The sequence below is a fragment of the Ailuropoda melanoleuca genome, chromosome 11 (assembly GCF_002007445.2).
Source record: "Ailuropoda melanoleuca isolate Jingjing chromosome 11, ASM200744v2, whole genome shotgun sequence".
NCBI lineage: Eukaryota > Metazoa > Chordata > Mammalia > Carnivora > Ursidae > Ailuropoda > Ailuropoda melanoleuca.
Window position 1 is genome coordinate 47116273 of NC_048228.1, and position 12638 is coordinate 47128910.

Consider the following 12638-nt stretch of genomic DNA (forward strand, 5'->3'; position numbering starts at 1 on the left):
TGACATAGTGGAGGACTGGCCAGATGTGGAGGACAAAAATGGGAAAGAATACCTCGTGTGATAGATAAACCAGGATAGTGTCTGTTCGTAGAGCATTTCTAGAATGAAGAGAATGGATTAAGTGCAGGCTACCCTAAGACCTAAAAGATCATCCTTTTTATGGTTTTGCACCTAATGATTGCTGAACAACTTAAGAACTGTCAGTATATGAAGAGCATAGAGAGACTCTTCATAAGAGGAAGAACAGGCAGAGGAGGAAAGTTATCAGGTTCCTCTGTATCGTAATGCCCTAGGACTGGTTTTTTTCCAGAGGCCGTGCAGCTGCTCAAGCTAGGCCCAGCTAGGCCCTTAGAAAGAAGGCTAGGCCCAGCAATACATGGACTATCATGGTCATTTCACTTTGGTTTCTAAAGAAACTCCCCATTGGGTCTCTTAATAGATAATGACAGAATGCTGAAGGGTTCTAGAGCACAGGATACTCCTCCACATAGGCCTCACTCGTAGAATCAAAGTGGGCTTTTCATCTGGCTTCTCTGATCAAGGCCTGACAATCCGTCTTTGGCCACTTGTGAAGATGCTAATTATCCTGCTGCTGAAAAGAATGCTGACATCCCACTGACAGGTTAGCTTCATGGCAGACATCTTTGTCTAAAAGATTTGTCCTTTGATGAAGAAGACCGACACTTTCCAGATAAAGGTTTTACAAACAATAATCAAACTTTGTCTTCTCACTTTTAGGTTCAATATTGGCTTAGGGTAAATAAATGTAAGTGGGACAGGGTTTATTATCGATTTCTTCTGCTATCTCTTCTCTTCTTTTCAGAGACTCAATGAAAATAGGTGGTATCTACTCAAAGTGTAGCCCTTAGCTACAAAAAAAAAATAAAAATACTTAAAAACACTTTCCAAATAATTGCTTCGAAGAAAATAGTCATTTATTGTCAAAGCATCCAACATACCTGGATAATCTATAAAGTTTAATCTTTCCAGGGATAAAAGAAACACATAACTATTCAGACTCCATTTCACTGGCACAAAATTACACTTTGTATTAAAAGGAAATACATATTTACATAATGATGACATTCTTCATTGAAGTCCATAATCATTTCGTGATACATGCACTTCCCCCTGGAAACTTAAATTGAATCGTGACCCCTTTTTCTTTTTATTTATTTTTGTAAGAACACAAACTGTCATCAAGAAATGCAGAAAGCATCTCACCCTCCTCCTTTACTTTATATCTAAAATAAATTTTGCCCTTACATATAATTATTACATCTAAACCGTAAGTGCTTAATAATTTAAGTAGAAACGTATGACAAATGCATCAATATGTTGCAATATATGACATTTTTAAAAATGTACCTTTGTTTTTGGAAAGTGAAAATGCGTGCATTCAAAAGAAAACCCCTCGAACAACCCACCCAATCAAAAATCCACCATCCTGTCTTGCTTTTGTGTGTGTTTGTATGTGTGTGTGTGTGTGTGTGTGTGTGTGTGTGTGTGTGTGTGTAATGTAGGTCGCAGGTAAACATGTAAATGAAAAGGTTGGGGGTGGCACGTGTATGTTTCAGTGTGTGTGTTTCTGTCTCTGGGTGCAACGTTTCAGGTCACAAGGAGGTGGTGGATGTCCTCGCGTGTTTTTCCTGTAGGTGGCTTGACTGTGAGTGTGCGCGCGCGGAAAGCTAGGGTCTTTTCCGTGTCAATTATGCGAGGTCATGTGCCTGGAGAGGTGGTGGCGCTCCCTGAAGGACTCATTGCAAATGGGGCACTTGAGTTTCTCCTCCCGCCGCCGCTTCACCAAGGGCTCCATCGCGTACTCCTTTTTGTGATGCGACCGCATGTGGTACACCAGGTCGGAGGTCATGCGGAAGGAGGCATTGCACTTGGCGCACCAGTTTTGCGCGGGCAGACACAGCGAGGTGAAGGAGGGCGGCAGCAGCGTGAGCGCAGAGGGCAGCTGCAACTGCAGGGGCCCCGCGGCCGCCGCCGCCGCCGCCGCCGCTGCCGCGGAGCTCTTGGGCCAGAAAGCGGTGGCGTAGAGGAAGGGGTTCTGTTTGGGCAGGCCGCCGCCGCCGCCGCCGGTCGGCAGGGCCCCGCAACCTCCGTTCAGGTCCGCGGCCCCCTGGAGCTTCACGGCCAGAGGGTCGGTGGCGGCAGGGTAGAGTCTGGTGGGGCCCACCCCGTCGCCGGGGTGGCACGGCTCGAGCGCGCTCAGCTTCTGGCCCAGCACCAACGGGGACAGCTGAGAGAAGGAGCGCGCCGGCTGCGAGAAGGCGCTCTTCCGCTCGTCCGAGGAGGCACCCTGGCCGCCGCCCGCGCCGCCGGAAGCCCCCGCGGCAGCGCCGCCGCCCGCGCCGTTGCCTCCCGAGCCCCCCAGCTGCGGCACCGAGGTGAAGGCGCTGCCCCGCGCCGGGCTGCCGCCCTCCAAGCCGGCTAGGCAGAGGGCCCCCAGGCCGCCTCCTCCTGCAGACCCGCCGCTCGGGCCGCCTTTTTCACCTCCACGAAGGCGCTGCGCTTCGCCTCGCCCGTCTCGGGGCTGGGCGGAGCGAAAAGGCGGCCGTTCTCTTCCAGGCTGAAGTAGCTGCCCGCGGCGCGGTACTGCTGCGGCGTGCACACTAAGTCCTCCTTGGAGGCGGGCAGGGGCCGCTCGGAGAAGCGACCCCGGCCCCCCGCCAGCCCCACGCCGCCGCCCCCCTCAGCCGCCTCCTCCGGGAATTTCCTCTTCCCCTTGCCGCCGCCGTTGGCATTGCCGTCGGGACTCAGCTCCGCCTCCTGGTGGCCGCCGCCGCTGCCGAGGCTCCGGACCGGGGAGCAGCTGTTGCCTCCCCCCGAGTTTTCGAGCTCCCGGGCCAGGTTGTGAAAGTCCGTGGAGGGCTTGGCGCCGCCGCCGCCGCCGCCGGCCGCAGGCTGATTACTGCCCTCGGGGGAGGGGGCCGGGTAGTGGTGGATGGGGCCGGCTTTGCCGAACTTGGGGCCGGGGCCCAAGGGCGCCTCTTGTTGCTGCTGCTGCTGATCCTTGCCACCGCCCCCGCCTCCGTGATCCTTGGTGCCCACGCCGCCGCCTTGCTCTTCTTGGGGGCTGGCATCAGCGCTGTGAAGTCTCTTGGGGCAGCGGAAGCGCAGATGCGCCACATAGGGGAACTCAAACTGGAAACGTTGGCTGCATTCCAGGCATGTGTAAGGGGACGACCCTGCTTAGTGAGAAAACACCACACACGCGCACACACACGCACACCACATGATTACTAAGCATCGTCTCCAGAACAGTTTGCCATCACCCTCTTCACAAGTCACCTTCATCTCTCAGGACCTGAGCTTCTGAGAAGAGTACCCTGTCCGACCAGATCTAACCTTCCCTCCAAATCAGAGGGAGTGCAGTCATCAAGCCAAGTGTCCCCCGATTTATTCTCATCTATCTGTCCCAGCCTCATTCCGGACTATACCTCCGAAGTTTCCCAGCAGGTGCCCTAAGGGAGGAAAGGCGCCAGTGCCCCAGAGGGAGCCCCCGCCTCTCCCTGCGTCTCCCCCGCTAGCGAAGGGCCCCGTCGCAGGTCGCGAGCCAACCTACCATTCATTTTGCTGTGGGATCTAGAGGGGCAGAGCAAGAGTAACTCAGTCAGTTCTTTCCCATACCAAACTAGTAACTCCTCGTCTTTGGCAATCCTGCGGAGAGAGCGGTAAAACAGCTGTCCGTTTTTTATATAGGCTTCAAGGTTCTGCTCTTCTTTATCTCTGGCTGATTGGACAAGTCGCAGCCACATGAGACCTTCTGAAGATCCATTTGCCGCTGAGGTGTCTACCTACAGTTTAGAAAAACATAAAGAATGCAAGGGGGGAGGGGGGAGGGAGACTCTCGTGAGAGAATGCAGCTGGAGAAGGCAAGACCATTTCTTTTTTGTTATTCTTTTCCAAAGAATCATCTGAGATCAAGCTTAACCATGACCCAAGTTGGCACCCATCTTTGTGTTTGTAACCGGCAGGCAAGATAACTGTCCTTTGAAACACTGTATCAATCGTATAGATTAAGCTGTCGTTTTCATATATTGGTTGAATATCAAATGCGAAAATTCCTCCTTACAATTCAAATTAATATTAACCTCTTGAGAATTCACTTCTAAATTACCCCACATTACGAAAGCTTGAGGAATTTTGTTTGCTTCAGAAGTTAAAAAACAAGCTTAGGTCTTAGAAATTGTTCCATGGCATTCATTCATCTTCCTAATTTTGCCTTAAAAAATTGGTAATTTTTCTTTGCAAAGAAAGAATAGAAAGTGGAAGGACTTATATCTTGAAACTCAAACATATGAATTTAATGATGTTTTATTGTCAAGTCATTAACATTTTCATTAAATACAAATTCTGGGACTAGCTAGCTTCCTAGAAAGAGTAGCATTTAGAGGAAAAGAAGGCCTCCTAGGTTGGAACAGAAACCCACCCAATACTTATAATAAAAGTACTTACAGAAAGTACTTGGTATGCAAAGAGCTTCCACCCTAGTTGAAATCTCCCAAAGAGTTAAGGAAGTTGTGTTCATCACCAGAAAAGCCCAGAACTGAGGCAGTGATTTAGATACACCTGGCATTCCAAATCAAACTGTGTCATTTATTCCAGAAATCAGTTGACAATAATTTGAGTTTAATATTCCTTTTCTATTTTTTGATGTGTAAAATAGGATGTCTCACATTATTTCACTTTCTACATTCAGAACCTATCTCAGCTTGTCATTAGAATGATCTTAGGTCAGTTTTCAACATGGGATTACCCTCATACCCTATGCAGCACTGGCCAAGACTTACCCGGAAGATATAGGGGACTGTTCTCTTGTCCGTGGACTTGAGGGCTATGAAAGCTATGCTGTCGTACAGGGAAGTATGGCTCAGGATGCAGGGACCAAATATAGCATTCTCAGGGATGTCGCAGGTGGTGTAAACACTGGTAAAAATATCTGTCAGACATTGCTGGACAGCCTTGGCATCTCCATCCCAGATGCCTCGCTGGATGCCTGAATCCTCCATCACTGGTGACAGATAAACAGAACAAGGAAACAACTTAAATTACTCCGTATTTACTCCTTTTGTCTCTATGAATCCAGGCAGAACATTGCAACTATTAGACATATTTTCTTGAATTTGCCTGATTTTTGCATAGCCTTGATTTCAAAAATAAAGCCAGTGGCAGATTAAATCTGGCATTTTTTGAAAATGCCAACTGAGGAGTACTCCCCACCCCACCCCGCCCCCTTTTTAAAATAATTGGAATCCTGGGAGCTCAGAGTGGACCGCTTTTGAGAAGGAAAACAGGGCTAGGAAAGACAGATTGGTCTTTTGCATTACCTTGGGGGAGGATGGGCCAGGATTTGGGGAATATGGGTTGGGAGAACAATAAGATTTTTTTTTTTTTTTTTTTTTTTTTTTTTCTNTTACTAGCCTATAGACTTTCCCCGACTGAAAGAAACTTCCAACCCTTGGGAAAAAGCTCCTCTCCTCTCTTCTTATGTATTGAACTGGGTGCCTAGGAGTTGATGTTTTCTTTCTTCCAAAGAGGGAGCAGCCTTAGTGAGCAGGCAGAGACAGCCGAGCATGGCGAATGGATTTAAAGTAGAGTGTCAGGGCCACTGATTCTGTGTCAGCTAACCTTTCTCTGCAGCCTACAAGAGGGGACGTATGTCTGTTCATTACCATAATCCAACACTGTCCCTCCGAGGCTTTAATTAAAAGCAGCAAGCAGAGGTAATTATTTTTTTCTCGACATGCTTATTTATGGATAAGGGTGAATCCCAGTTACCTTGTTATACAAGGGGGTGGATTGAGTTGCATGTGCCTCATGAAGTGAGCAGGTACAGGGCAGGCCTGAAGGGTCCCCTGATTGAAATACTGCATGTGTAGTGACTGGTGAATTCTCACTCCCCCAGATATGACCCTGTTTGGGCAAGAGGGGGCAGCCCCACTTGGGTAGACCTCTGTGGGCTCTCTGTTTAATCCACAGCAATTTAGAAAGTTCACTACCCTGATGGAGGGCTCTATTAAGCTGTCATAAAGAGACATTTCCCTTCCTATGCCACTGGACACCCTTACAAAACTTGTCATTTTTTAAAAGAACAAAGCAGGTATTTAAATTTTAAACTGGCTTTGAACTAACTGCATTGTTAACTCTGATTAAAAGATTCCCCCAAGTTGGTTTTTCCCTAATAACGTCTGAATAGGCAGTAATTTATGTATGCTTTGTATAATTTAAGTAGCAGGAAAGAATAGACCTAATTCTTTTCCTAAGAAGCTGTTCATTATGGAATAATATTAGTAATGTCCATTTTTATCTTAATGTCTATTAACCAATTAATCTTGCAAATGTGATTACAAGGTAGAGCTTCCCCCCCCCCCTCCTTTCCAGCTAACAGGGCATGAAACTTTGGTCAGCCTCTTTTTCCATTACATCCTCTAAATGTCAAGTATTGGGCTGTTTCTTCCAGACAGAAATAAGAGAAAATATCCATAAAGTAGAAACTTACTTTACTATATTACAGCATCTATCTCTGGGTATTTTTACCCCACACAAGGTAGCCTTTCTGATCTCTAATTGCAAATTTAAATACGTTAAAAAAAAAAAAACCCTTCAGAATCTCATCTCCTTTTCAACGGAATCCTATTCTCTCCTTTTCAGTTTCCTCAATTCAGCGTTTTATGCCTCAATTTCTCTCTTCCTTTAAAAGTCTCTTTCACACAGACGTTTCATTGTGCCGGGAGGTCGCCCCGTCACTTCGGGCAACAGCAGGGACGCAATCATTAAAATGCAGTTCTACCTAACAATACGGTGAAAAGATCCTCGCTACGCCGCGCTAATAGGGGTTCGCGTCGCAGCGGCGGCCGCCACGAGCCTCGAGCTGGCCACAATCACCGCTGGGCGAGAGCCTGGGCTCGCCCGCCAGCGTGCGGTCGCCTCTGCCACCCAGCCCTTCAGAGCCCTGCAGCCTGTTCTAGGCCCCAGCTCCCGGCGCCCGGGGGATCCTCCCCAGAGCCCGCTGGGCTCGCCGAGCGCGCGTCGCTGCCGCCGGCCTCTCACCCTCCCCGGAGGCAGGCATTGTCTGGCGGCCGCGCGCTCCCCCGTCGCTTGCTTCTCCCGCAAAGTGATCCCCACCCGCTCCTCCCTTTGTATAATCTTATTGCCAGTAGAGATCCCCTCAACAATTATGTTTCCCTCTCTTCTGGTGGATGACGAGACGGACGACAAAATTTTCCACTCTCCGTACCAAACCTGCCTTCTTCCCCACCCCCCTCCCACATCTAAGCACAGAGACTTACCAGGAATAAGGTCAGGAACGAATCGCCCAAATAAGGCCACCTGGAACCGGGGGATGCAATCGAGTGTTTCTTTTGCCTATCGTATCAGTGCGTTTCCATGTCCAGAGGTGTTGGTTTTGCTGTCTCGTAGGCTGTGCCTAAAGAGAGGAGAGGGAGAGAGAGTGAGGGAGAAAGAGAGAGAGAGAGAGATGGAGAGATAGGGTGAGAGAGATGAGAGAGTAAGAGCGGAGAGCGAGAGAGCGAGACAGCGAGAGCGCGCGGAGAGAGTTGTACAGATGGACCCGATGCAGTGACTGACTGGCACGCAGACACACACTTTTTGTTTGCTGCACGTAATCTGCCCAATGACGCGTGACAGCCCACGTCCCCTCCCTTTAACTCTTTGCTGGGCTGGGCGCTCCCTCCGGCGCAGCCTGCCTCGCAGCGGTCTCTCTGGCCTGCCCGCGCCTCGCAGGTCCTGGGCACCTTCCTCAAGTGGCAAAGCCTCTCTGAGCGCGGCCCGGTCCGCCGCCTCCTAAAGCTTCGGCCCTCTGGGACTGTGAGGAGGGAAAAATCAGTTTCGGGGTCGGAAAGGGAAATACCAAAAGAACTGGAGCGGGCCTTTCTCCGTTTCTCTTGGCACTTGGAGAACCTCTGGCAGAGAGCTGGCCACCCAGCGCGCGCACGGAGCATTTCCCGAGGCTGAGTTCAGTAAAGGGGTGGGGGGTTGCGGATAAGCCCCAGGGATTCCCTGGCCCTTGAGCCACCGCTCATTTGCGCAGCTAGTTGCCTGAGGGTGATAAACCCAAGCCAGCTCTCTCGGAGAGCTCACCCTACCAAGTCCCTCCGAACAAGATTCAGAAAGGATGCGCTTTGGTGAGAACTTGGCTCTGTCTTCCCCTGGGCCCAGAGATGGGGTGAGGAGGATGGAGCGAGGACGCCGCCAGAGTACGGCAGGGGATTTACTGGGGTCATTTGGTCCTAGAACTCGAGTACCCGGGCAGGGGAAGGGTGAGGGGAGAGATTGGTGGGAAGAACCCAGGTTACTAGACTCAAGATGTTCCTGCCTTTCCGCTCTCTGCCTGGCGCGTTCTTCGTAGTCCCGGAGGGGGTCCCATGTTGGGGGCGGCCCCATCTTCTAAGACCTCGGAGGGGGGTAGTCAAAGTAAAAATTATTACCACGATGGGCTCCGGAGAGCAATTTACATCCAGCCGGTAGTGGAAGAGCGGATGGGGTTGCCGCGGTCCTCTCGGGAGCCTCGTTTGTGCGCTAAGCCACTTAGAGGCGCTGGCTTGCCCCTCTTGTGCCGCAGCTGATGCTAATGACTTGAGGACTTTAACAGCCTGAAAGTTGACTCCTTCAACAGGGGCCGCAACACATTTTCGCTGGCGGATCTCTGGGTTCTTTTTCGCCTTTCAACTCTCAACTCCTATAGGAAGAAAGACCTTTTGAGTGTATAGGCGGCTCCACTCTCTCAGCCCCACCCACAACAACACTACTTTGAAGAGAACAATCTGTTAGCTTCAGGATAAATCGGATTGTGTACCCGGCTGAAGTGGACCGAACAGAACCATGACTTAAGGCGGAGACAGTCTCGTTTTTATCCAGTGTTGAAATAAGGTATGTGGTTTGGGGGTTGGCAAAGAGCAGCTTAAAAGGAAACGGTGCGTACAGTGTTGGTTTGATCCCCTCCCAACTGTGAGACCTCCCTCCGGAACCCAGTGGGGCAGCGAGGAGGGCCCTTCCTCTCCGCGCCCGCAGTCCAAGGAGGCCAGGGAAGGATTTTGCTGAGCAGAAATAAAAATGTGGGAGTAATTTCCCACTAGGTGAGTTCTCTTCTTCATCTCTCTCTCTCTCCCTCTCTTCTATCTCTCCCTCCTTCCCTCCCTCTATTTTCACTGGGTCTTGGTTAGCTCACTCTTCCCCCGTGTAAATTCCAAGTTTTTCTGATCAGACAGGGCTGTTGCCTCTGTTTAAACCGGGACTCGGTAAAAGAAGGGTTGCAAAATCCCTATATATTAGTGAAGAAGAGGGGAATTTCCCCTTCATTTCCAGGTTAGCTACTAACTTTTCAAAGCTTCTTAAACTGCAATTGTCTTTCCTCTTAACCTATCATTTCTCTTATGCGTGTGTGAACACTTTTAAACAGTTTGGCAAAGGGCAACTCCGACCAAAGCTCAATGCTGAGGACTCTCACATGTCTGTATATAAGGATCTTCGAGTGTTTTAGCCACTAATTGTCTTATGACTAGATGCTTCATTCATACATCCCTACTCTCTCACATACACAAGAAAGCATTCCCTCCTCCCCATCACTTGTTTAAAGAAAAGGGGGGGTAGAATTAGAAATGTCAAAAGAATTTCCCCAAACATCTGAAAAAGAGTAGTGGTCACTTAAGTGAATTCAGAGAAGAAAAGGAAAAAGAAAGGGCAGGAGAGGCACAGGTGTGAACAACAGCAAGTTAAGATGAAAGAATTCGTCATAAGAGTGTTGTGGTTCTTTAGAAACTACAGCCTGATAAAGCGATGGTGTGTGTGTGTGTGTGTGCAGTGCCCATGACCCTAATTCCATTAAACTGTTGAACAGAGTAATCCTAAGAGCCTTCTTTATTTAGAGAACAGAAAGTTTGTCTTTCCCAGAAAAAGTCATCTGTCTATTCAAGCCACCTAAAAAAATCCTCTTACATATTGTAAATATAAAAGCATCCACTTCAGGGTGTGGGCATTTAGATAACCTTAAACTCTAAATGGAACATATTTTTTCTTTCCCCTGGCTTTTCTTTTCTTAAATATACAGGACATTTAGACCATGTCTCCTTCGAAGTTCTGAAACCTAGACTCCAGTTTGTATAAAATAAAAAATGTTTCTGATAATTAAGTTGGGGGTGGGGGAGTTTGACCTTCCAAATTCCAAGACAGAAAATAGGTAAAATTCTATACATGAATGAGGGGAGAGATGTATGGAGCATCTGACCATCAGGTATTCACTCTCAGTTTCTCTTTTCTGCCCTCTAATTAAGATTGCCCCTACTGATTTCAGGCAAAAATCCCCAAATAAAAGAATTTTTAACATTCTATGAATCCAACCAACTCTTTGTCTTATGTATCGAATGACTGCTATAACAAAAAACAAATATGGGTAAGATTAAGCCTGACATTCCTACTTTGAGGGTTTTCTAGTATTTTAAATGATGCAGATTTTGCTTGGTAATACAAATGGTCTTAATGACAATTATTAATAGGATGTAAAGAGAATCTACAAATTACTTTTATTTCACTAGAAATTTATGGGCTAAAATGGTGCATAACCTACTTTGAAATCACTCTGCCTTATTACTTACTGGAATTCACTGATACTAAATGAAGGATTGAGACATTTATTCAGTTTCAAACAGTACTATAACAATGCATCTCAGTCAATAGTTTTATTTAATTCACATGGAACAATGCATTTATATTTGGAGCACTTTTCCCCGGGATTTTAATTCCAATTAAATGATTAGAGAAATAACAATGAAGAGTGAAGCTATGTTCACCTTGCTCTCTTTAGCAAGGCTTCATGCAGTTATGGTAAAAAATACACATGTAGACAACTGCAGTATTGTTTTGAAAGAGAAGGCTGGAGAGAGGTTGATGAATGATTCCCGAGGTGGTGCCTTTTATGAACTAAGTGAGAGGGTGGAGAAAGGGTAAGAAAGGAAATCTGATTCTTAGTATTAGAATGGAAATGCCCTTTTTTCCTCCCAGGATAGAGAAGTGGGGCCCAAAATACTTCAGCTTCTGTGATAGGAGGCTGGTGAAGTCTCTAAGGGTAACTCACTTAGAAGGATTACTACCCTTCAAGAATGAAAACCCATTGTTTTTCTTTCTCTCTTCCTTTCCAGGTCCTGGTTCATCCCCCTCTAATCCTACCTCCAAAGCACTACACCAGCAAAGCCTCAGTTGTCCAATAATAAAATAAAATAAAATAAAATAAAATAAAATAAAATAAAATAAAATAAAATAAAATAAAAGCAATTCATGGTGAAAGGGAGAATGCACTGGAAGACAAGAGGAAGGCCAATGAAACAGTGTGTGGAGACTTTTTCCTAAGCTTATTAATGTCACATAGGGAGGTCTCTGGATGGGGCTGTGAGGGTTGGGGGAGGTAAAGAATGGACCTTCTCAGAGGGGTATTGCATTGCACAGCCTCACCTTGGAGAATAAGAAACTTTCTAAGGGACAACTTAGAGACATGAAGAGGCAGACTTGCTGAGCTGGATAAAAGTTTACAGGAATGGGGAGCACTTTGTTTTTTTTGTAAGTGTACATGGCAATCTCAGTTTCCATCTATTCCTTGCCTAAGTATTACAGTTGGTTCTTCAGGTGATAAATGAATGAATGTTTCCCAGGCTGGTCCTGGGATAGCCAGATTCTCAAAGGATGAATAATATTGTAGCCTGGGAGAAGGGACTCCACTCTCCCAAGTTCAGGGATCATTACTCCTGACTCATGTTGTTCTTGCTTCAGCTTTTCCTGTTTCTCAATAAATGGGAGCTATTTTTAATGCTGCTGCTATGCTACAACTATTGTCATTATGATTATAACCTACCTTTCTCAAGTTTATAACCTCTGTGAGGGATCTCAAGTTCCACTCACCCTTCTCTTGGGAGTTCAGCTGTGAGCTGGATAGTCTTTGAGGACTTTGTGTAGTTCACTTCCCCTCCTGGATCTGAGTTGTAGTTAACTGGCTTAATGGCTTTTGAGTACGACTTCTAGCAGGGCTAGCAAACTGAGGTGATATTGAAGACAACTACCACAAATCCGAAATCAATGCCTCGTGCTCACCTATGTGAGTGTGACCTGTGAACCAGATCCACTATCCAGCATCCTGACCCCTTAGATTCTCCCAGCTTTTATACTACTCCCCATACAATATCTAAAGAGCTGGCGGGGTGTATCCAGGTTTTGTCAGATCTGTAGGTTACGAGGTCCTTTCCATACAATATCTAAAGAGCTGGCGGGGTGTATCCAGGTTTTGTCAGATCTGTAGGTTACGAGGTCCTTCCCGTACTCAGACACCACAGCCCTTGAATAGGTCTCAGCAGGAGGACTAAGGGGGGACAGAAGGAAATGTAAGCAGGGCCACAGTCAGCCACTCAGGGTTTCTTCACCCCCTGAGCCAGGCTTTCCAGGTGAACTGGGGACCAAGGGCTGTCCAGCAGTCTCAAGTGGGAGAGAGCACCAGAGTTTAAGAAGACGGTGTTGAGGCCTTAGAGATGCCACTAAGTTGGGAAGTTCTACATGACATTTCTTCACACAGCCGGGAGAAGGGACATTATTCCAATAGCACTTGAGTTCCAGCACTTTTTCTTTCT

The 12638-nt window shown here is 47.5% G+C and overlaps 1 protein-coding gene and 1 long non-coding RNA gene across 2 annotated transcripts; one reads left to right on the forward strand and one right to left on the reverse strand.

Annotated features, from left to right (window-relative positions):
• Nucleotides 1-917: 917 nt before the first annotated feature.
• On the reverse strand, nt 918-7609 carry PRDM8 (PR/SET domain 8). The gene is given in 6 exon segments (XM_034671633.1): nt 918-2434; nt 2436-2463; nt 2465-3197; nt 3575-3806; nt 4803-5023; nt 7302-7609. Coding segments are annotated over 5 exon segments (1941 nt in total). The 5' UTR covers nt 5022-5023; nt 7302-7609; the 3' UTR covers nt 918-1705.
• Nucleotides 7610-7657: 48 nt separating this feature from the next.
• LOC117804417 lies at nt 7658-11724 on the forward strand. Its single transcript, XR_004628837.1, has 3 exons — nt 7658-7986; nt 8648-8901; nt 11166-11724. It is a non-coding gene; the product is annotated as an uncharacterized LOC117804417 (long non-coding RNA).
• Nucleotides 11725-12638: the final 914 nt, after the last annotated feature.